The sequence below is a fragment of the Watersipora subatra genome, chromosome 1 (genome assembly GCF_963576615.1).
Source record: "Watersipora subatra chromosome 1, tzWatSuba1.1, whole genome shotgun sequence".
Taxonomy (NCBI): Eukaryota; Metazoa; Bryozoa; class Gymnolaemata; order Cheilostomatida; family Watersiporidae; genus Watersipora; species Watersipora subatra.
Window position 1 is genome coordinate 48,275,610 of NC_088708.1, and position 24,236 is coordinate 48,299,845.

Here is a 24,236-nt window from a genome sequence, read left to right on the forward strand (position 1 = left end):
AATAACAATATATATACATATATATAATTTATATATATATGTTATATATATAATTTTATATATATATAAAACAAGAATAACAATCTATTTTATTTTTAATTAGCTGTAATTCAGACAACAGAGCTTGAAGGTAAAACTAAAGCCTGTGTTCCAGACCAATAAACCCACATGTTCATCTATAAATATAAGGAATATATTGCTGCATCAGTGTCTAAACCCCACCATCTATGAAACCCTACTACCTCGTACATGTACTATGCATATTATTTGTGACAGAGGTATACTACCAACATAGAGAAGGCTTACAATCAGTGTTGAGCACAAAACCCTCATTTAAACTTATGCCAGACTGCTTGTAACCCACACATTATTCCTAGAAAATGTCAGCTGCTGACAGCGCTCCCCCACGTAACAAAGTATAAATTATCATATTTAACATTTGTGGAGTTGTTCACCACTGCAATTATAATGCTACTAGCATTCATTAAATAACTTTACCCGCAGTGTGGCATAAATGCAAAAGGTAACGGCAAAAACTTACTTTTTTTGAACGTAGTGAGGGGTAGACCTCTGGCCATTGTATGTCATGATAGAGGAGAATATTCTGTGCTGCATTAGGACCTTCGTCGTATTTCTATTATTGAAACATGATGGTTATTATATGTATAAGTAACAACGAGGAGATAACTCTACACAAAACTGTGCAAAATTGAGAATGACAATGAGTACGACGCATGAGCATAGTGCAAGATACTTACTCGAGGGTAGTAGAACTCAAACTGCAGTCGTCCGGCTTTCGATAAAAAGCAAAACCTGGTCAAAAATTCCCAACTCTACAAAAGCACCATAAGAATTTACACTGATTACACAGTAGTCATAAAAGTACATTGAGGGTAGCATGGCTAAAGCTAGGCGAATTGTTTGGGGAAAGCAGCAAATAAAACCAACGAGGGAGTAGTTCCCTTGGTACTGCATACCTACCAAGCAGGTGCTAACAACATCAGCACTGCTACTAGTATTGCAGAACCACAGCACCGCTACTACTATTGCAGAACCACAACACCGCTACTAGTATTGCAGAACCACAGCACCGCTACTAGTATTGCAGAACCACAGCACCGCTATTAGTATTGCAGAACCACAGCAATGCTACTAGTATTGCAGAACCACGCTGTTGATGAAGGATGAAGCCAGCTCCAATCTACTAACACAATTCTAAGACAAACTCTAACACTGTCTCCAACTGTAGAATAAACCTTGTTTAGTACTAGTAATTATTGCTGCGTTGTCTATTATTGACAATAACTTAAGCTCTATTGCTGGTTTACTTAGATCACTACAGAACACAATTTTTGAGGCAACAAAAAGATAGTAATTTGATCAAATCAGATCTAACAAAATCCTGGGTTTATGTCAACAGAATAAAAGTTCTTAAACAAATGAAAAAACCATGAAAAAACAATATCGCTTGTCTAATGTTTCGTAGAATCTATGTTTAAAAAGCATTAGACCTTTTGTTGCTTTATGTGATGCCAATATTTCTCAGCTTCTCAATTGTAATGAAGGTTACACTCGAGGACTCATGATAGTTTTTCAACCTGAATGCAAGGACAAAACATGCACAAATCGGTCATTTAGCACCTTCATGGCAATTGACCAATAAAATGGAAATCTGAGCAAGGGCAATTCCCTAACTACATCAAAGCCATTATACAAGTAGTTTGGCAACACAAGTCAATAGCTGATGAAATCAGATTCTTAAAAAAAATTTGCTATTTTCAGAAGATACACTTTTAAACCGTATGTAAATAAGTTTAAAAAGTTTGAATAAAATGTTATAGATATAATGTGATCAATACGTATGCATTTTTTTGAAATTATCATTTTAGCGCAAAATTCAGATGTGGACTAAAATTTACATTCTGCCGATTGATACTGCTAAAAAAACCATTTTGGATCCAAATTTTTGCTGTTGAAACACTTGGTCGTTTTTAAACATAAAAAAAGATTGTCAGGTTCACAACAACCTTCTAAATAAATAGCGTTTTGCTACAGCAAAATGAGTATTGAACAAATACAGATTACTTTGATGAATGGTGATGGCAAAAAATTGCAAAAATAGCTAATAATTGATGCATCACAAACCAAGTAAACTTAACACAATATTTGGTTTGATGCATTGATGTGTACACAGTTATCTAACGCATAACAGGTTTCAATAGAATTGTTTTGATAAACAACAAAAACAGATAAACCAGTGCTGCAGAATTTATGTGAACTATTTATTTAACTGTTAAAATATTCTGAGCAAATAAATAGACTATAAAATAGGACAAATTATGATGCATTAAAAAATCGACAATAAAAACTTCTGTAATCTTACGAATATTGCACTTCTTGCACATCAATATTGTCGCATGTGTAAATAATATTCCACCTTCAGTAATAGAAAAACTACAAACTAGTAAATTTAATAACCATCGTACTTGAAAAATTGTTGTTTCTAGTGTTCCCGAGACTTTTAACTCTTCAGATCGCTCTGATAGCAGCAATAATGTAAGGATGACAAAAAATAATTTGTTTGCACTAGGTAAGACTGTAACCGCCATCTTGAATGTGTTTGGTCACATGATCGTTGTTGCACCGCAACAACGTAAATACGTCGTAAACAGCGGGATTCTTGTAACTCAATTACGAAGGCCTGTCGATATCGTTACGGTCTATCGTTTAAAACAATCAAATCCATGCGTGGTTTAACTAAAATAATTTTTGTGAAAACAAATTACACGTAGGTATAATACTGTACATTGAAAAAAACTATAAAAAAGAACGTAAAAAGAGAAGACAACTCTAATTTTAAAGTTCGTATTTCATTACACTATTTTACTACTCTTTACTAAAGCAAATAGTGTGATAAACCCAATGCTTTGTGTGATACACCTCCCTAAATTAACCAAAACGAGCTAAAACAAATTTCCTGTTTTTTAGTGATTGCAACTGAAAGCAATACTTCACCCTACTAGAAATACTGGACCCAACTAGAGGGAGCTGAAAGTAGCTTGCTGTTTTTTGCTAAAGTTACGAGAAGGAGCTGTATACAATGCTGCATAAAATACAACCTGCTTGACCAAACAGAAAAAAACTCAATACTTTGCTAAAAATTTCTAAATTTGTTGCTCTGATAAACAAATGTACTTTTTAATTCTCAAAACTGTAGGCCTACTCAAAAAATAAGCAGCCCTTATCAGTGAATTGATTCCTTATGCTGTCGAGTAAGGTAGCATGACGCAGGTCGAGATTAATTCCCAGGCGATTCACTCTCTTCTATTCATTCCCAAGGGCTAGTCTGAGATGTTATAAAATGCACTCTTTGCACTGACTTACACATTAATAAAAAACTACCCCTTATCACTTCATCACCACAGACTAATTGCCCCTTTTTGCTCATGAATACCCCTTTCCACTGTGTAGAAAGGGGTATTCATGTACCAAGCTAAAAACATACCCTTTTTTTATGAAAACACTCTAGAGTGTCAGGCCACCAAAAACACCCCTAAAACGTGCTTTTTTCACTATTGCTTGCATCACTACTTTTATCATGCTAATGATTGATAAAATATTTACTTGCTATTTTTTTCTTAATATTACTAATTTCTGATTATTTATGATCGATGCAAATTGCAAATAAAACAAACGAACATAAAACATGTGATTTTTTAAAATCTTCCTGATTAACTTCAATTCAGAAAATATTTCAATTAGAATTGTAGATGGCTATTCAGGGCCACCACGTATTTGATAAAGCTCGGGCTTTACTTATTTCAACTAGTTTCCTGTTTTACTACAATACACACTTGTGGCAAAATCAAATACTGAGTTTTTGAATGCCACAAAGCTTTAAAAAAATGAGCGAGTACATTTGTGACAGCAAAGTTTATAGTAGTGCACAGCCTCACTGAACTCTCCTTGTTATAGTACTAATCTATATATATACATGTAAATCTCAGTGTTTGTCTTTTGTTTGTCTGTCTGTTCGTGTGTCCAGTTACAGCCACAAAATTTTAGGAATAAAAAATTTGCTGCACACTGGATGTGAACTTGGAACCTCCAGTTCTGCATACGAGCTTTTATCCAATGCACTACACCGTCCAACTGACTATACTCTGGAATAAATTGTGCTCATACCCATTGCAGATGGCAATCTTTCATGGCTTCATGCTAAACATTTTAGCTAGCATTACGCTCGCATTATGCTAAAATTGTTGGCCAGAATAAATATGCTTAAACTCACATGGGCAGCAAGACTATTGCAATCAGTATAGAGCTGTAGTAGGCACTTCAGTCAGTGCAGTATGAATTACACAGAAATAAACACAATACAGCAAAATAAACAAACACCTTCATTTAAATGTTGGAATGGTAGACATTGTATATGTTGCATAAAAAAATTTCTGTGCAAAAAACTTTTTTATTACTCGTGCAATGCCGCGAATTTATCTAGTTTATATCTATATCTGATTTATCTTGTCTATCTCTTCTTTAAGCTATTGTATTTTTAAAGTCTGACAATCACCATAAAACTGCATATTTGTATAACGTTTAGAAAAAAAAAAATTACTACAAAGTAGTTATCTCCACATGAAGACACAGTGGTGTTAGATTACCAGTTCCAATGCATTCTGGATTATTACATATAAAATTGAAATATTGGAGTACGGATACAGAGAAGCAAGGATTTTTATGCTGCCATAACAGTGAACACTTTCAGCAATAAACCTGTGTCACACAGCTTTGTGACTTTATGGGTACAAGCCTCAAATGGCCATGCTTTGGGAATAAACATAATACAGTACTTTAATTTTACCCAACTATAAACTATCTACACCAGGGTATGGTGCTGGTTGAATAGAAGATATGGATAGAAAATAGGCATTAATGTATGATTCTTTTCTTTGTTATTTATGTATAATCATATCACAGGATACTTAGTAGATAATTTGCAGTCTAATCTTTACCACAGAAGTTTCTAGTGACTGGATCTCCTATAAAAATAATCTAAGTGGGCAGTTTTCTTCTACAGCGTGCTCTGCATCTGACATCCGCATTCCATTATAAGAAGTTGTCTACTTTTATTGCAGTTACATCAATGTTCAAAATCTAGTTCTGGGCACAACACATAGAATTAGAATGTGGTCCTAGAGTGAGGCTAATGAGTAACTTTAGTTGTGGCACTCTGAGTATAATTACTGGCTAACTTATTGTCTTTTAGTAAAATATTCAAACTCGAATACAGTTCAAACATATTATACAGCTGACACACACAAATGGGTGAATCATGTACTTTTGTAATAAAGCTTATGTCTAACTACTATTATATGAAGGAAGTCACGTTAATTTTTTACCTGCTCTCTTTTTTCGATGTCCTTCTAATTAACTCAACTCTATCTCTCCAATTAGTCGGTTTTTTACTAAATAACCCTACTAGAAAGTGCGCCAACGAGTTCTTATGGTTTCGTCTATTTGAAAATATTTCAAATAGTAAGTGACTCGATGGGTACTAAAGTCTACTTCAGGGTTTTATCTTTGTACGCTAATAGACACTGTGAGATGACTTTAACTGTTTGTCCAACATATGAATCCTGTATATACAGCGACAAGATTTCTGTTTGATTGGACAGAAATTCTAATCTCTAATAATTGATTGGTTATTGTTTTTGTTCTCTCTTTTCAGCTTCCAGAAGATCTTCATCAGCTCCACTCTCCAACTCGTCTTTTTGCGAGTGGCTGCCGTCTCCTACCAACTCAAGAGGAAACCTGTGATAGATCGAAAAGTCAGAACATAGATAACAAGGCGAACATGTGAACATAGCATTCACCCTATAGGGCATCAATTACTAAAGATAGAGTACATCATATTTTCATTTAATACCAGCGATGGTAACGCTTAGTGAATTTTTATATAAAAACACTCCTTACTCAGTTTTGTTAGCTTCTTTGATGAATTCAGGAAGTCTCCTTCGATTGGTCTCTGGTGGGATTAAATGAAGAAATCCTCCAATCACCATCATTATTACAAATGTTATCGGCATTATCAGCTCAATGTTTGGTACATGCAGGAATCGGTCCTGTAAAAGTTACAGCATTGTAGCAAAGGAAAATACAATAGCTATATAAATCAAATTTGTAACGTATGAGGTTGAGAAATGTTGGCTGAAAAATAATGCTTACCATATCAAGAATAAAAGGGGCGAGTATAGCACCACCCCGGCCAACTAAAGAATTTAAGGCAGAAAGAATACATCTATGCGTTGTTGGATACAGCTCTGTCTCCCAGATAATGATAATTTGCCATGCTGCCGTGATAAACAGCTTGCCGAGCATGCTCAGACTCGTCACAGCCAATCCAGCTTCAAAGTATGAACAGCTAATGACTACAGGCTCAAGGCTAGCAAAGAATATCGATGAAGAAGTCACCTTCTAGGCAGGAGGCTAGAAGTTCAAATGTTAGTAGCTGTTGCTATGGGAGACGCCCATCATGCTGTGATACATTGCTGATTTTAGTTTGACAACCACCACAGCCCTAAAATTCTTTTGCCAATAATAAGGAATATCATTTAATTGGCATTTTACTAAAGAAATAAAGAACCAAAATAATAAAACATCATTATGGCAAACTGCACATCTTACTGCATAATGCTCACCAGTGTACCCACACTTACATGGTTTATCTGATACATGTATATATAAATATCATAGTTTGTCTGTCTGTCTTTCGGTATGTCCGACTATTGCTATTAAAATCTTGGAACTAAAATCTCACAATTGGCTGGATTTGAACTCACGAAGATTGCAACCGCAGCATTAGGATCCGACTGTCTAATTACGAGTCTACAAAAGCTCTTACGATTCATAGCTCTTACTATACATTGTATACACCCTTTTCCGATTTCACACGCTAAATGACGTATTAGTTGAAACTCTGTTAGCTCTATAAAACACGATGGTTTTTCTTATTTTCGTGAGCTTTTATTTCCGGTTTTTTGTGGGGGTTCAATTGCTAAATATCAGTCAAAGCCAATACTTCTCACACAGAAAATTGTATTATCTTGAGTAGGAATAGCCTCTAAGTTCTCTTTTCGTTCGGTCAGACAAAGACGGTCTGATATCTCATTTTTACATTTGTACCTGTTTCAAGAGGTACCAGTAGGCTATCGTCGTATTCAAAGTTTTGATTGATAGCTTCTACAGCAACAGTAACCTTTTTTATGGATACAATTCTATATACTCTTGGTTATTAGTAATTCAACATATTCATGATTTTTTTCAGTTCATTTTAATTATGTCAGTAACAATTCACTTTTCATTGTATCATTGTAACAAATCATACCTTATCTAGCCATTACTTGCTAATTATTTCACAGTTAAACACCTTTACAGTTGTTTTAGTTTTTCTCGTAATTTATTTGAACTGCACAAAACACTTTACTCGTGATATTAAATTTAAAAGTTATGATGGAAAATGTTGTATATGGAACATAAAAATAAATTTTCTGTGTAAAGACTTTTTTATTACCTGGGCAACGCTGGGCATTGATTAATAATCAATGCCCAGCGTTGATTTCTTCTAATTGAAGAAATTCTAAGTTGATTTCTTCTTAAACTTCTAATTGAATGCCATGGCGCTCTATTTTTCAACCCTTCATTTAGAGTGGCAGTTTATTATAGGTAACTTTCTAATAGAGGGTGGCATTGCATTTTTCGAGTACCTCGTCAGAATTTGGGCAAGATAAATTTAGGCCTTTTACGGGCAAAGCTATATTTTGCCCTCTTTCTTCGTTGGAGCGATATTAAACCTTTTGAATGCAATAAATCTGCGAACTTACCTCTATATAATACCTTTAATAAATATACATTGAGAAACCGAGAAATATCTCTTACTAGTTGATATCTATTGCTTGCAATTAACCTGCAATGATAATATAGCCTGTGTCTTGCTTTACAATTCGTTGGAGCTTACAATTGTTATGTCATTCTCAATTTAAAGACACATTTTTATTTCATATCTATATTTAGCAATGTTGCATAAAAACTCATTGCACTCATTGGTATGTTCGCTACAGTATGCAGCCAAAACTAGCTTTTTATCTTTTTATGTGCAATAGAAAAAGAGTTAGGAACGTCGATCCATTGTAAGATCAGATTACCGCAGTGATGCTATCAAATAATATGTTATCAATCTGCCAATTTATAAGTTATATAATGATTATCTATCAAATACTACAAATATATATTTATGAACAAGTGACATAAATGAACCATACTTATATTACATGCAGAACCAAAAATTGCTATATTTAAAACAAAAATATTTGCATCGTTTGCTCGGATAGCTGCGTTTTGATAGTTGCTTTCGATGGAACTACATCTTTTAGTTGTCCACTACCTTCCACAAAATCTTCTGACCTCAAATCTTTTTCTGCACTGCTGACCTAGTCGATATTAGCGTCCAAACAATTTTGGCAGAGCAAAACTTTTACTCGTTGCATTTGGCACAAATTCAATGCGTAAAAGTTTTGCTCGCTAAACATAGCCTTTAGCCTAAAACTAGTCATCCATTTACCAGCGTAAATGTAAACAATTTTTATATACAGAGCTTCGAAGTATCAAGACCGCGTTAAACAGGGAACTATAATTAGCCTGAGACAATTATTAATTATTTCTTTGGTGTGGCTTTTAAAGTTTAAATGTAAAAAAGCAAAAAGCTTTCAAAGTGAACAATGAGAGAATTGATTGTTATTGATGTAAACAATTGATTATTAATACGATTTTGTGGACACTTTTCTACTGATCACCTGTTATTATGGGTTCATAAAGATCAAAGATTGTCAAAGAGGCGTTCAAATAGAAGAAGGCGCTCTATTTTTCCACCCTTCTCTCATAGTGGCAGTTAAATAAAGGGGGTGTTCAAATTGAGGTGGCCTTCAAATAGAGGCGGCGTTCAATTAGAGGTTTTATGGTATATCTATATACGTACATGTATATAAATCCCGGTGTTGGTGGTTTTATTTGTTTGTCCAGTTATGGTGATGAAGTTTTAAGAAATAAAAATCCTGGTCATGTGCTATTATGGTTTGTAATAAAGGAGTTGTGCTATTATGGTTTGTAATAAGGGAGTTGTGCTATTATGGTTTGTAATAAGGGAGTTGTGCTATTATGCTTATTCAGCTTTATGTAGCTTTATGTATAGCTTTGACTTTATATATTGAATGCTTAATTTATCAATAATCAGTCCGCTTCCTGTAACTATGTAGTGAAGACATACATTCTTTAAACTGTCTAGTCAATAAAACTTTATTTTATCAATCAACTTATTATAGGTAACACGGGATTTGAACTTGGACCCTTTGGGTCTCTAGACAAGTGTGCTCATCCACTACCCTAGGACACTTATATTTCGCTAGTATTTGGTTTCGTGAGTAGCATACAGAGTAAAATTTCACTGCACCTTAATTTCGCAGCTCTGGTGAAAATAAAGTGATGTGAAAATAAATGCAGTGGAACAAACATAATTAGATTCCTCAGGTTCAGTTCACCGCAGGCCTGTATTCACTGGTTGCAAGTTGGGGTGGCTAATGTTAGGCGACTAGTTATGAACACCTGGGGGTGTTGAGGGGGCGGTGTAAGCCCCCCAACTGGTTTCCTCAGCCGGGCCTCTCATGGGAAGTTTTAAAACATTTTATCGGAAAGGTATCAACATTTTTCTATTTTTTGAGATTAGTTTTGTTTTAGGTGATGTGACTGACGAGACGTCTTTAAATTAAAATAGGCAAAACTTGACCGCAGTTGAAACACTCAGAAAAAAGACATCTTTTTCTTTTGAGCATTTTAACAAAGATCAATTTTGCCGATTTTATTTTAAGTTCATACGGTGGTTTCCACGCTTTCAATGGGACATGACCACGCGGATGTTTGGTAAAACTTGATATTTTGCAAACCTTTATAAAGGTCGTTAACAAGAATATTTTGCCACTGATGATAATAATTAAAACTACTAAAAGTTGATGTTTATCTCTATGGCTTCGAATAAAGTGATATTCTAGAGCGATAAAAACTGTCTCCATAGCCGTTGGGCAAATAACTTTTCGAATAAATGATGTTGAGGTCGAGTTATCTGAAGCAATTTGTCATTGCGTGGGAACAGACCAAACAAATCCGTTCGAGTTAACCTTGTGTTTGAGATGAAATGTTACATTTTATCCGAGAGCGAGTTATCCGAGTTTGACTGTACTTAGCCGCGGAAAGTTCCTAAAAAATTGGGACGGCTCAGCCAGCCAGCTGCTCCAGGGAATACGGGCCTGGTTCACCGATAAGAAAAAAATTTCAATTTGCGACTAGTTTGTAATTGTGAACCGCAGGTAGAATGGTGTGGGCGAGGTCGATAATGCAATTTGATCGCTTGCTGCCATTTGTTTCTTGGACTATCAATGAACAAAGCTATTTAATTTCGCAGTTTCGCTCGTTCGTTATGATAGTTTAGTTTCGCACATGAAATTTTCGTGAGAGGATGACTCCGCGAGAATGCGAAAGTTAGATGAGGCGAATACATAAGTGTCCTAGGGTATACTACGTGTCAACTGGTCAAAGTGATGAATAATTGTGAACATATTTATGCACCTGCCAATCTTTAATGGCTTCATGCTTCAGCTAGCATGCTTTGTGCTTCAGCTAGCACGCTAGAAGATAATGGTTGTGTGAGACATCATGACGCAATCTTTTTCCAATCTTTTTTGCTGGCATATGTTATAATAATTAATTAATTAATAATAATCTTATTCTAGTAACGGCTTTTATTATAGTAAGGTTACTAGCTTAAGTTACTCAAATTCATTGGAGAAAGAAACTTAGCCAATGAAAAGTAAATTTTTTTTGTTAAAAAACTTTATTATTAATCATGCAATGCGGGTCATTCAGCTACTAATATAATATAATATAGCATAATATGATATAATATGATGTAAAGTGATATGATGTAATGTAATACGATATAGTATACTGAAATATGGCATTCTTATGCTATGATACGGTGTGGTGTGATTTCCTGTGATGTAAAATGATATACTGTGATATTACATGATATAGTGTAATATAGTATAAGGTAGTACATGTATAATATAATATGAAATAATATCATATATATGTACATTTATATATAGATATATATCTATATAAAAAGTATATATATATATATATATATATATATATATATATGTATATATATACTAGCTGTACTACCCGGCGTTGCTCGAGTAATAAAAAAGTCTTTGGACAAAGAATTTATTTGTATTTAACATATAACAACATTTATTTGTATTTAACATATAACAACCTTCGCCATTCTAGCTTTCAAATTACATATCATGAGAAAAGTGTTGTGTGTAGTTGAAATAAATTAAGAGAGAAAATAAAAACAATTGCAAAGGTTTTCAAAATTTGTCAAACAACTGTAACTTTCAAATGTCATATGTTGAGGAAAATGTTTTGTGCAAGTCAAATAAATTTAAAAAAAAATAAAACAATTATAAAAGGATTTGAATCTATATGTGAAATAATTAGCAAGTAATAGCTAAATTAAGTCTGTTGTACTACGATTACAATAAAAGACGATTCAGTAATAGTACAATTAATGCGAGCCGAGAAAACAAAATAAAAATCCTGAATATGTTGCATTAATAATAACATTTCTTGCATAGAAGTGCGTGCACGCGCGTGTATAAGGTTACTGTTTCACCAGAAGCTATCCACCAAAACTGTGAATACGATGATACCACTACCTCTCGATACTAGTACAAATGTAAAAATTAGATATCGTACTGTACTTGTCTGAGCGAACAGTATTAGAATGTAGAGGCTCTTCCTACGGAGATAATACAGTTGAAAAACTGAAAAACCAACTAACTGCACGAAAAACCAACTAACTGCAACCCTCTTCCTTACGAAAAACCAAAAATAGAAGTTCAAGAAAACACGAAAAAGTGTAGTGTTTCATAGAGTTAATAGAATTCATAGAGTTTCAAATAATACGTCATTTAGTGTGTGCATACGCTATACAGTGTATGATAACATGTGTGATCAATATACCTTGTATAGCTCAATAGCAGAGCGTGTGGATACAAAACTTGAGGTGACAATCTCTGAGTTCAAACCCATCAAAACGTGGAAGTTTAATTTCAAGTTTTTAATAGTATAGCTGTACATACCGAAGAACAGACAGACAACAAACTTTAAAAAATATATATAGATTTATATATATATTAGTGTTCACCTCACAAACGATAAGATTTGACAGCTAGATCACGCATAATTAACAATGTAGCTCAATTGTTCGTCACTTACCGGCAGCGAATTTGATTAGGAGAGCTTGAACTAAAAGAGCGATAGCTCCACCAACAAATGAGATGATAGTCGGCCACTTTCGGCCCCACCAGGCTATGACAAAGCAGGCTAGATAAGCCAGTGCTTCGGCCACGGCAGAGATCAAGTTGTTGATATAAATATCACCAGGGAGCTCCCTCACTCCAAATGACAGTGCGTAGTAGCACATAGAGCAGACAAACCTAAATTAGATACAAGCGCTTTCAACAGTGAACCAACTTTTGATTCAATGTGTGTACTCTGACGTTGTCAAATCAATTGCTAGTATTTTGGAGTTGCCTTCTAATACTATTGACATTTCATAGCATAATGTGCTTCAGAGTTATTAAAAGCTACACTGCTAGTTACCACCAATTATTTTGAACTTTTGTGAAAACAAGTTTAAATCATGACAAATTGCTTGCTGAAACTGCTATTGGGCAAAAAAGTTTTGGGTTAGGATGATGTTGGTTTACACTAAGAGTGATAGATTTAAAGTTGCAGTCTTGTTAGATATAATAGTGGCCATAGAAAAAGCTACATGTGGTTGTGCAGTAGTATTCCTACCATGAACAATATAAAAAAAAGCTGAGCAAGAATGTGTGGTACTCTTTGTTACTGTATAGCTTTGTGTTTGGCATCAAAAAGAGTACAGAAAGTTTGAAAAGCTGGTTTTTCAAACACAAAGACAAAAGTTGGCTTTTCTATTTTTATTAAGTATTAATTAGTACAGTGTTGAAAACCAAATACATTATATCTAACAATTACATCACAATCTTACATTTTATGTTTAGTATGATTTGCTAAAGGCTCTGTTGGACAATTCTCATGTAAAATAATTGGTTCAAACCATAATGTAAACCAAATATGTAAAATCACCAAATCTCAGGTTCTTTAAAACAGATTGTTCAGTGTTGGCTAAAATAACTTGCGCATTAGGCTGCAGCTATAAAAAAACTACGGTTTCAGCTAATCATTTGCTGGAAAATATAAATAATTTGGCATTATTATTTATAAATTGTAAGTCTGAGTTTCTTAATCAACCATTCACTATTTATTTCTGATGTAAAGATCATTTTCTTGCAGTACGTGTAGAACCTTTCTGCGATACTTTCGCAAAACGCTGATAGTCTTTAGTGGAACTAGCACAGGAATTGACTTTAAACCACACAGAGCAGGAATGTCTTTCATTTTATAAGTTCACTAACTCTTTGAAAAAGCAATATTATTAGAAATGATCAAAGGGGATGCGAGTAAAGGTTGCTCTTTATCTACCTCGGTAATGATTTAGTTTTATTCAATAGAATAACTATTGAATCGCATGTTCATTCTATAAATAAGGATCAAATGTTAATTCATTCGTCTGCTGCCCTACACAATAACGCGCAAGTCTTTATAAATGTCATCAAATGACTGGTTAAAACCATGGCCAAATAGACATTTGCATTTTAGCCAGTGTTACAAAAATTAACTGAAAGATGATAATTATACAGAGTGGTCAACAACATGATATTAACAGGTAGTTTCACCTGAACAAGGTCCAACAGAAGCTCTGAGCCAATAAGAATGACTACAATTATTACAGATGAAATCAACAAAAACCAGCGATTAAAAGGTGATATATCGTTAGGAACTACGATTTAGAATACCACAGACGATGGAAAACCAATTCTACATCGTACGTAGCTCAATATTATGAGCTAAGCAAAAAGGAATGCACAAGAAGGTAGACATATGACAAAACCCATGTAACCATTAACAACCACTTTTCTAAATGGTAATTTTTTTGACACATGGTTGAAGTGTCAAGAAACTATTGCCTCTTATAGAGGTTTATTCAATGAGGTAACTGAGAAATTCTGATATCAGTTTTTGCACGACTGTTCTATATATAATATTTGCGTGCTATTAATTCATATTAACTCTTTCGATTATCTATATATATATTTCTCAAAGTCCGGGTATCTGTCTGTTGGAAATCCGGCTATAGCTATTATTAGAACAGCTGAGCTGGACAACAATGCAGACTTAAAGTCATGGCTTACCGTCATTGGACGCCTAACCTTAGTGGAGTTTTCCATTGGCAATATGCCAGGCTACTAGCTTGAAAGGTACAGTTGTTTGACAAAGTTTTAAAACTTTTACAGTTGTTTTATTTTTCTCTTAATTTATTTCAACTACACGACACACTTCTCTCATGATATGTACTTTGAAAGTTAGAATGGCAAATGTTGTTATATGTTAAATACAAATCAATTTTCTGTCCAAAGACTTTTCTATTACATGGGCAACGCCGGGTGGCACAGCTAGTCAATTCCATGTATACGGTATCGAATGACTGTTTGAGACAGGTGTTTTTAGCAGTGTTCCAATAAGATGTTAGTCAGTTACAAGAAAATAGGGAGCAGCTGTGATATAGTGGCCCACAGCACCTGACCTGTGAAGAACTGTTTGGGTCTAATTGCCAGAAAAGGTCAGCAGTTGTGACAGGAAGGGCGGCCAACCTTACATTGCTCTCTCCGCCATATCAAAAATGTAGATTAGTCTGCACACTGACAGGAAATCGCCTGACTTGAGGTTAATAGATGAGAAAACAAAAGAATTGTTGCTTTCAATAATCTGAAATTTGGTGATTCTACACTAAAGACTCTGCTTAACCACAAGGCGTTAACAGGAACTAATTACTATTAACACACTGTGTTAACAAGCTGTTAATGATCGAAGTGTTGCAAAGTTAAAAGGTGTTACTAACAAGTGATCAATGTGCTAAAAAGGTGTTAACACCTGGTTAGCAAAGTGTTAACACTTTGTTAACAAGGTGTTAACACCTTGTTTGCAACCTTTTTAGTGTTAACACAAGTATTAAAACAAGTTGGACCAATGTTAACACAATTGTTAACACAAGGTGTTAACAATGGTCCAACAGGACCAGATTAGGCTTCATATCCTGCTAACTGTGACACTGCATACAGATATACCTAGTTAGTTTCAGAGAAAACAATTTTTTCTATATTAAACTCTAAGCTTTTGATTAATTTGCCAACAAATCTTTAAAAACCAAGCAACTTTTTCAGGAAGCAGATCTCTGTCGGGAAGTGACCAATCGTTAGAAAAGACCATCCAGGAAGTCACGGCGGTGAAATTGGTGTTAGTTTGAACAGATAGTTTACGTACTAAAAATAACTGACAAAAATAAATTAAATATTATTCAACCTGTAGGGTATAGAATTTTTCTGAGTTAGATACTTACCAGCCATAGCTAAAAATCAAAAATCGGACTACTATCCTCTTGTGAACCCAAATACGTAGGAAGCTCTCTCGACTGTCCAGTTCTTTCTTATCGGTCTCGGCATCGCTGTACGAAGAGGGATCAAAGCTTAAGCCGTCAGTATCGACCCGATTCCATCTAGCCATTTTCTCTAGCACAGCTAAAGCTTCTTTGGTTTTTCCTTTTGTAACCGACCAATGGGGGCTTTCATCTAAGGTCCTAAAAATATCAAACAAACAAAATTATAACTTTTTTACCAAGTGCTCTTCCATTAGATTTGGTTGTTTTACGGAGCCTTAAAAGTTGAATTTGCAACTGAGTACATACCAGATAAAAAGAAAGCCTATCGCTATACCAGGAGCACTGCAAAACAGTTGTGTCTTCCACCAAGACTTGAAGAGATAGGCTATTAGAGATAGAGATGCAGTCCCAGCTATCCAGCAGAAGGCGAGTCCGTTCAGCACGTGAGACCTCCTGCCAGTGGATACACTCTCCATCACTAGGATATTATACGGCATGAGTATTAGCTCTCTTACTTCCAATTAATGTAATATAATGTAATTTAATTTAATATCACATAATCTTTACTATAATAAGAGCTGTGCCCATCAGTCTGTACGAAGCTGCGTGTTGGGAAAAAAATTGCCTTGCACAGGAATCGAATCAGGGCATAAGATGAAAAAAACAAGCGCTACTACTATATCACTTGGTCACCTTGCTGTGCCACCAAATAATAATGGATATAGTGATCACGCATGATGATCTCTCACGACGCCCAAGACTGCTAGCGTACTAGTTGTAGTATAATATAATATAGAATAATATCATATTGTATAACATAGTATAATATAATATAGTACAATATATAATCTTATAATATAATATATAATAAATTATAACAATATCACTGCCGCATGTGAATCAAACACTTGTGTATGAATATTGATGCTAATTCTTCCTTTACTTATTTTACAGTTGGGGTTAATATGTTTAACACTTATATATGTGTATCATTAGTCCATACTAATACTGTTAACACTTGTTATGTATGTGTATCATTAGTCCATACTAATACTGTTAACACTTGTTATATATGTGTATCATTAGTCCATACTAATACTGTTAACACTTGTCATGTATGTGTATCATTAGTCCATACTAATACTGTTAACACTTGTTATATATGTGTACCATTATTCCATACTAATACTGTTAACACTTGTTATATATGTGTATCATTAGTCCATACTAATACTGTTAACACTGGTTATGTATGTGTATCATTAGTCCATACTAATACTGTTAACACTGGTTATGTATGTGTATCATTAGTCCATACTAATACTGTTAACACTTGTTATGTATGTGTATCATTAGTCCATACTAATACTGTTAACACTTGTTATGTATGTGTATCATTAGTCCATACTAATACTGTTAACACTTGTTATATATGTGTATCATTAGTCCATACTAATACTGTTAACACTTGTCATCATGTATGTGTATCATTAGTCCATACTAATACTGTTAACACTTGTTATATATGCGTATCATTAGTCCATACTAATACTGTTAACACTTGTTATATATGTGTACCATTAGTCCATACTAATACTGTTAACACTGGTTATATATGTGTACCATTAGCCCAGACAACTACTGTTAACACTCGTTATATATGTTTACTATTATTCCAGACTAATGCTGTTAACACTAGTTATATATTTGTACCATTATTCCAGACTAATACTGTTAACACTTGTTATATATGTGTACCATTATTCCAGACTAATACTGTTAACACTTGTTATATATGTGTACCATTATTCCAGACTAATACTGTTAACACTAGTTATATATTTGTACCATTATTCCAGACTAATACTGTTAACACTAGTTATATATTTGTACCATTATTCCAGACTAATGCTGTTAACACTTGTTATATATGTGTACCATTATTCCAGACTAATACTGTTAACACTAGTTATATATGTGTACCATTAGTCCATACTAATACTGTTAACACTTGTTATATATGTGTATCATTAGTCCATACTAATACTGTTAACACTTGTTATATATGTGTATCATTAGTCCATACTAATACTGTTAACACTGGTTATGTATGTGTATCATTAGTCCATACTAATACTGTTAACACTGGTTATGTATGTGTATCATTAGTCCATACTAATACTGTTAACACTTGTTATATATGTGTATCATTAGTCCATACTAATACTGTTAACACTTGTTATATATGTGTACCATTAGTCCATACTAATACTGTTAACACTGGTTATATATGTGTACCATTAGCCCAGACAACTACTGTTAACACTCGTTATATATATTTACTATTATTCCAGACTAATGCTGTTAACACTAGTTATATATGTTTACCATTAGTCCATACTAATACTGTTAACACTGGTTATATATGTTTACCATTAGTCCAGACTAATACTGTTAGTAATTTTTATACCTGAGCTAATAATCTATATTAACACTGTTAACACTTATTTACATTAACATTTATGTAGTCATTACTGGTTTGCATTGTTTATAAGGACTACTCGTGATGATCACTATTGTTAATACCTGCTTCATACAAACTTTCAGCGATACCTAGCATTGTTGACACTTGTTTCATATTGACTATATTCACCTTAGGTCAACAGTAAATGTACACATACTTGCTCATAGCAAAGCTTGTACAATCAGGCTTGAAATCTGTTGATAATAGAATATATTCCTGCTTTCAGAAACTGATATAAAATACTGTTCCCAACTTGGTGATGATTTGCTGTCAGCGAAGAATTTGGCGGAGAAAGCAATTTAAAGATGTGATTGCATCATTGAAGTCATTCAAATGAAATTAAGACCAATATAAGGCTAACATATCAGCTACAATTTGATGTCATTTTTGTCTTTGTAAACTAGCCCTATCCAGAAATATGAGTGTTTGAATGAGATCATTTTTTGAAACGCTCAAATTCACACGGGTACTTTATTCCTGATGTGCATAGTGAACGTATATAAAAAAAGTCTGTGAGTGATAAATATACTATCTCTTCTTTAGCTAATCATTACCATGAAAGTCTTATATAGGTCATGATAAATGTTATCGCTAGTAACTCGCATTGTGTGTGATATTGAAGATTCTCGTCGCTAGAAAATTTACTAAATTACTAAATCACACATGCTGCGTCGACTCGTTTTATTGATCGTTTTACAGATCATTTGTATTTTGGACATACCCAAAAAGAATTATAAGAGCAGAGTTGTGATCACTACCAACCTGCGTATACAACATAGTGAGAGCTACATATCTTAGGACTAAGGATTACGAGCAGTATTCAGATACATAAAGAGTTGGAGTTTACTGCAGTAGAGTAATTTGTCCTATTATATGAGCTGAAACTATGTGAGTGGCCTTGACTTGGTTGGGTGTTTTTAATGAAAACTTTTTGCTAAGATGAAATTTTTTGGCTTATAAAAATTATAATAAAAACATACATAATGTTGAAAATAATGAAAAACATGATTTGCAGAACATATTCAGTACATCATAGTCCTGTTGCCACTTGTGCCAAAATCTTGTCTGATAGATGGATTTATGAAGTGTAATCAGAGCTGTATTGACAGTTACTTTTGCGTAGCTCGACTCAATTCCAACAGACCAAATATTAAGAGTTACTCAAAAATTTTATGTTCCACATTATTAAGTGAAAATGGGTGAGTCCACGCCACAAACTACTAACCAGGTGCAAGAATGGTTTTATTAACATTTTGCCAAAATCAGTGGGTTAATTGATTTCAAAGAAACTGACGTTGTTTTGCGTTCACTATTTTGGTCAACTCAAAAAACCATTTGTTTTGTATTTGAATAAACTAATCATATGTGACAAGTAAATTCTTGTTCTACAAATTGATACCAAAAATGACTAAATAATGTTGACTATACACGACTTTTTAGGGATGCATTTGGTTTCACCATATAATCGAACATACTCTTTTCAAAAATGCAGCTTGCTTATTTTATGTAGTAACTAGTTTTCGGCGTAGGTAGCAACTGAGAAATTTGCTGATACAAAGGCCGTGATGGAATAACTTAACTCGACGACCTAATTACCATAGACTGGCAGAGTCGTAGTTAGTACTCAGATGTTTACACAGCATTTAGGGGAAACTAAAATGGCAAATTTTTAATTATTCTTATTTCAGGCGTTTGAGACAGTTATAATAATGTATCTGTAGCTAGATTTAAAATAAAATATTATTCTAGCAGTCATGAGCAAATACAAAATAAAATATATGCTAATAGAGCCGTGTAGGACTTGACTTTTATCGCAATAACCGATGTGAATACGAAATAGAGACAGGCTGTCTCCCTATATACATCATTTTGGGCCCATATCTTTTTCTGAGCGTTTTGACCGCGATCAATTGTTGTCAATTTTATTCTTCAAATATCTTGACAGTGAGATTGCCTAAAACAACAAACAACATCTCAAACTATAGAAAAAACATCGATAGTTTTTGTTAAAAGCAACTAAAATTTGGCAAAATCACATCTTTAAGGTTAATAGCCCTCATGTCACCTCAAGTGGCCTTTCTGAGATTTAAGCCCTAAATTCTTGTTAGCAGGTTAGACACAGTAGACCACTAGGTCACAGCAGCTTTGTGTACAACGATGTTAACTTGCTATACTGAACTCCTAAAAGACCTGGAACTGTTTTATAAATAACTAATACTCCGATAGTTTGGTGTGCCATGGGAGATCAGTGCTAATAAATATAGAGTATAAGTACGTGCACAGTTATTCTGGGATCCATGAAGGTAGTTAACTTGCGGGGCAGTTAGAACGTTGAAACCAGAGGCTGTGAGTTCAAATCATGTTCAATTCAATCTCGTTTCCTAACTTCTAGCTGTGGCTTCAGATAGATGTACACAGATTTTATTCTTGTAAAGATTACATTGAAAGCAAATTGTTTATGAAAAGTAATCTCTACTACTTTAAGAGCAAGTCAATAAGTTTAGCATGATCATACGAAAACTTTCAACTCTGAAACTATTAACGTAATAACAGCCGTGTCAGTCCATCTGCCCAAAGCTATGGTTGATGGCTGAGAAAAGTATTGCTATAAATAGGATTCAAACGCATCGTTCTAACACCTGCACTAATCAAATACCTTATAGTTTTTCTGAATAATTATCCAGATACTCATTCCCTGTGCTTTATCAGCACTCCTGACTATCTCTCACAGCACACCTGACTATCTCTCACAGCACACCTGACTATCTCTCACAGCACACCTGACTATCTCTCACAGCACACCTGACTATCTCTCACAGCACACCTGACTATCTCTCACAGCACACCTGAATATCTCTCACAGCACACCTGACTATCTCTCACAGCACACCTGACTATCTCTCACAGTACACCTGGCTATCTCTCACAGCACACCTGACGATCTCTCACAGCACACCTGACTATCTCTCACAGCACACCTGATTATCTCTCACAGCACACCTGACTATCTCTCACAGCACACCTGACTATCTCTCACAGCACACCTGACTATCTCTCACAGTAAACCTGACTATCTCTCACAGCACACCTGACTATCTCTCACAGCACACCTGACTATCTCTCACAGCACACCTGACGATCTCTCACAGCACACCTGACTATCTCTCACAGCACACCTGACTATCTCTCACAGTACACCTGACTATCTCTCACAGCACACCTGACTATCTCTCACAGCACACCTGACTATCTCTCACAGTACACCTGACGATCTCTCACAGTACACCTGACGATCTCTCACAGCACACCTGACTATCTCTCACAGCACACCTGACTATCTCTCACAGCACACCTGTTTGACGCATATCAAAAACTTTGAAATTGAGGTATTTTTTCTGCTAACTTTGCGATTGTTACGATTCAATCCCTAAAAATACACAATAATGAAGCTATTACTTTAATTTAATGAAAAGTGATTGTAAATAGATCATCTTTTCACCCAAAACCTGAAAGTCTTAATCTCGTTAATAGTTTTTCTCCTTATTACTCTCTTAATAAGATGTACAATAATGCAAACTTGTTATGTAAGTTTTTACTTACTCAGTGTATAAACAGGAGAGAAGATAGCCGAGGAAAATATTGCACAGAAGATTTTGGTCGCAGCGTACATCACAGCGTTCACGGAAAATGCTTGGCAAACTCCGAACAAGGAGGTAAGAATGCATGGAACGATGCACATTATTTTCCGGCCAAATCTGCAATACACAAGCTACTGTAGCCAACAAAATAAGTCTCAATTGAATATATGTATATACTTTTTGACCTACATGTATATATATAAATCTCAGTGTTTGTTTTGTTGTCTGCAGTTTGTGTGTCCAGTTATACCAATAAAATTTTAGGAACGAAATAACCACCTCGCACTGAAATTGAACTCAAGTGCCCACTTCTGCAGACAGGTGTGCTTTCTACTACGCCACGCAGCCTACATGGTACTTGTCATGACATGTACTAAACATGTTTACTTGGAGTTTTCTACTCTTGGCAATTTCCTTACAGAGCAATTAAGAGTGTTAAAAGGTTTCCTAACTGCAAACATAGACTAGTTTAACAACTAAAATAAATATAAATAAAGTAATATAAATAAAAAAAATTAACTAATTTAGTATAGAGAAAAAATTCAACTGCATAAATTATAACTGTTTAGCTGTTTTGCGAAAAAATGTGAAGAGATTTCTTGATGTTGCTTCAAAACTGGTAATGTACTGGAAAGTTGATTAGGAACAGCTGTCTAAAAGTAGAGTACCACCTTTTAGTGAGCTAACAAAAAAGTCTATAACAAGACTAACAGTGCAAGAATGCTTCAAGTACTGATTTTATAATCTCCAAAGCATTGCTTGTTATCTCCAATGTCATCTAAAACAGTTGGAAAAGCCTTTGAGATGATATAAATGAGGTGCGTTCTTAACACATAAATTAACAATTTACCAACTCTAAATCCTCTGCTCATGGGTTTTGTACTCGTAGCAAATGTTTGGCTTTGCTGTTTTGCAACAAAACAAGAATTTTAATTTTAGTGAGGAAAGTGAGATTTAACAATAAAATACATGTATAGCTAAAATAATTTGTATTAGAACTGCTACTGAGCTGGAGAAATTAAAGAAGTTGTCAAGTCTGCAACAGTCTTTTATTATCATCTTATTTTAGACTTAAACTGTTGATAAGTTAATCAGATTAAATGCTATCAGATGACAGCCCAATCAGATTTAACCCCTGAAAAGATCTTCGAGTAGGGAAGTTTTCATATTTCAATTTCACATTAGTTGTTACAGTTTATCCAGCTTTCAAATTTTTTTCTTAACTAAAACTATCGTTGAAAAAAATGGTACACATTGCTTTTAAGCAAACCTTTAGGCAATAATACAAATAACTATTAATAATACTAAATTAATTAATAATACTAATTTAGTATTATTAATAGTTATTTGTATTTGTGTTATTAATACTAATTAATATTAATAACACAAATAATAAACTATTAACCATATGAAAGCCAATTTGTCTCTATTGATAGTGTATACGTAACCAGAAGCCTATCTTACCAAGCAACACCATCTTGTAAACCGACTGGTACACCAATAACAATATCTGTCTGTATTTACCATTGCCCTACGTTGCTGGTCACATAGAGTTATGGCCAGTTTTTAAAAGCTATTCCTCGATAGCTACTCCAATAAATGCATTTGTTTGTCTCACAAGCAGTAAATATTCTTACCTGTCACTGAGATACGATCCACCAACCATCCCTATGGCAACAGAGGCAATTGACAACATCTCTATCAGTGTGCTAATGTAGTTATTCTCACAAACCAAATCAAACTGTAAATTAAAGCAATGAGCAGCAACAGCGCTTCTGCTGGTCTAGATATTTCTCTTAGACATGAGACAGTAAGATGTTAGCCTTAGGCATGAATCTCTTTTATAAGAAGGAAGGGGGGGAGCATCATCCTCAAACCAACTAATAAAACATTGTGCTTTGAGGAAGCTGCAATGACTATCTGAACTTCTCTATAGCCTTTTAGGTCTCTGTATACAGCAGCCAGGATGAACTAGAGCTGTCACGAATGGCAGCAGATAAGAATAGTCCAGAAGTTTCAGCAGAGGCACTGACATCAATTCCTACATCTATCGGGCATATGCAAAGTGATGAATATATTGTGTATGAACGCTCAGCAACGCGTCTATTGTGTGTATTTTCATAGCGACATATTTATTATATGTTTATACATATTGATGGTTTTTTCTTAAGGCATGTTCATACCAATTTTTTTAACTAATATTTTATAAACTTGCATGTGATTTTTGCGGAGTAAATATAATTACAATTTCTTAAGGTAAAATTCTCTTAAAGCTTTATCTTGACATCTCTAACTGCCAGCAAATGAACTAAAGTTGCTAGAATTTTGTTGGCTATCAGAAAATCATTGACCATAGTTTTTACATTACTTCAGC

At 34.3% G+C, this 24,236-nt stretch overlaps 1 protein-coding gene across 1 annotated transcript; it reads right to left on the bottom strand.

Moving 5' to 3' along the window:
* Positions 1 to 4,781: 4,781 nt before the first annotated feature.
* Positions 4,782 to 23,581, bottom strand: LOC137410243 (solute carrier family 22 member 15-like). Its single transcript, XM_068095788.1, has 8 exons — positions 23,500 to 23,581; positions 21,825 to 21,979; positions 16,007 to 16,178; positions 15,662 to 15,898; positions 12,394 to 12,614; positions 6,229 to 6,407; positions 5,977 to 6,125; positions 4,782 to 5,814 (listed from the first exon to the last, which is right to left on the bottom strand). Exons 1-8 carry the CDS (start codon positions 23,556 to 23,558, stop codon positions 5,706 to 5,708), a joined length of 1,281 nt encoding a protein of 426 aa, XP_067951889.1. The 5' UTR covers positions 23,559 to 23,581; the 3' UTR covers positions 4,782 to 5,705.
* Between the last annotated feature and the right edge of the window lie 655 nt (positions 23,582 to 24,236).

Bases quoted from the DNA above. Each gene is read 5' to 3' on its own strand.
- LOC137410243 (XM_068095788.1), bottom strand. From the start codon at position 23,558: ATGTTGTCAATTGCCTCTGTTGCCATAGGGATGGTTGGTGGATCGTAT. The intron at 16,179-21,824 runs GTAAGTAAAAAC...ATAATATCCTAG, and splicing joins CTCTCCTGTTTATACACTGA to TGATGGAGAGTGTATCCACT. The intron at 15,899-16,006 runs GTATGTACTCAG...TGATATTTTTAG, and splicing joins ATAGGCTTTCTTTTTATCTG to GACCTTAGATGAAAGCCCCC.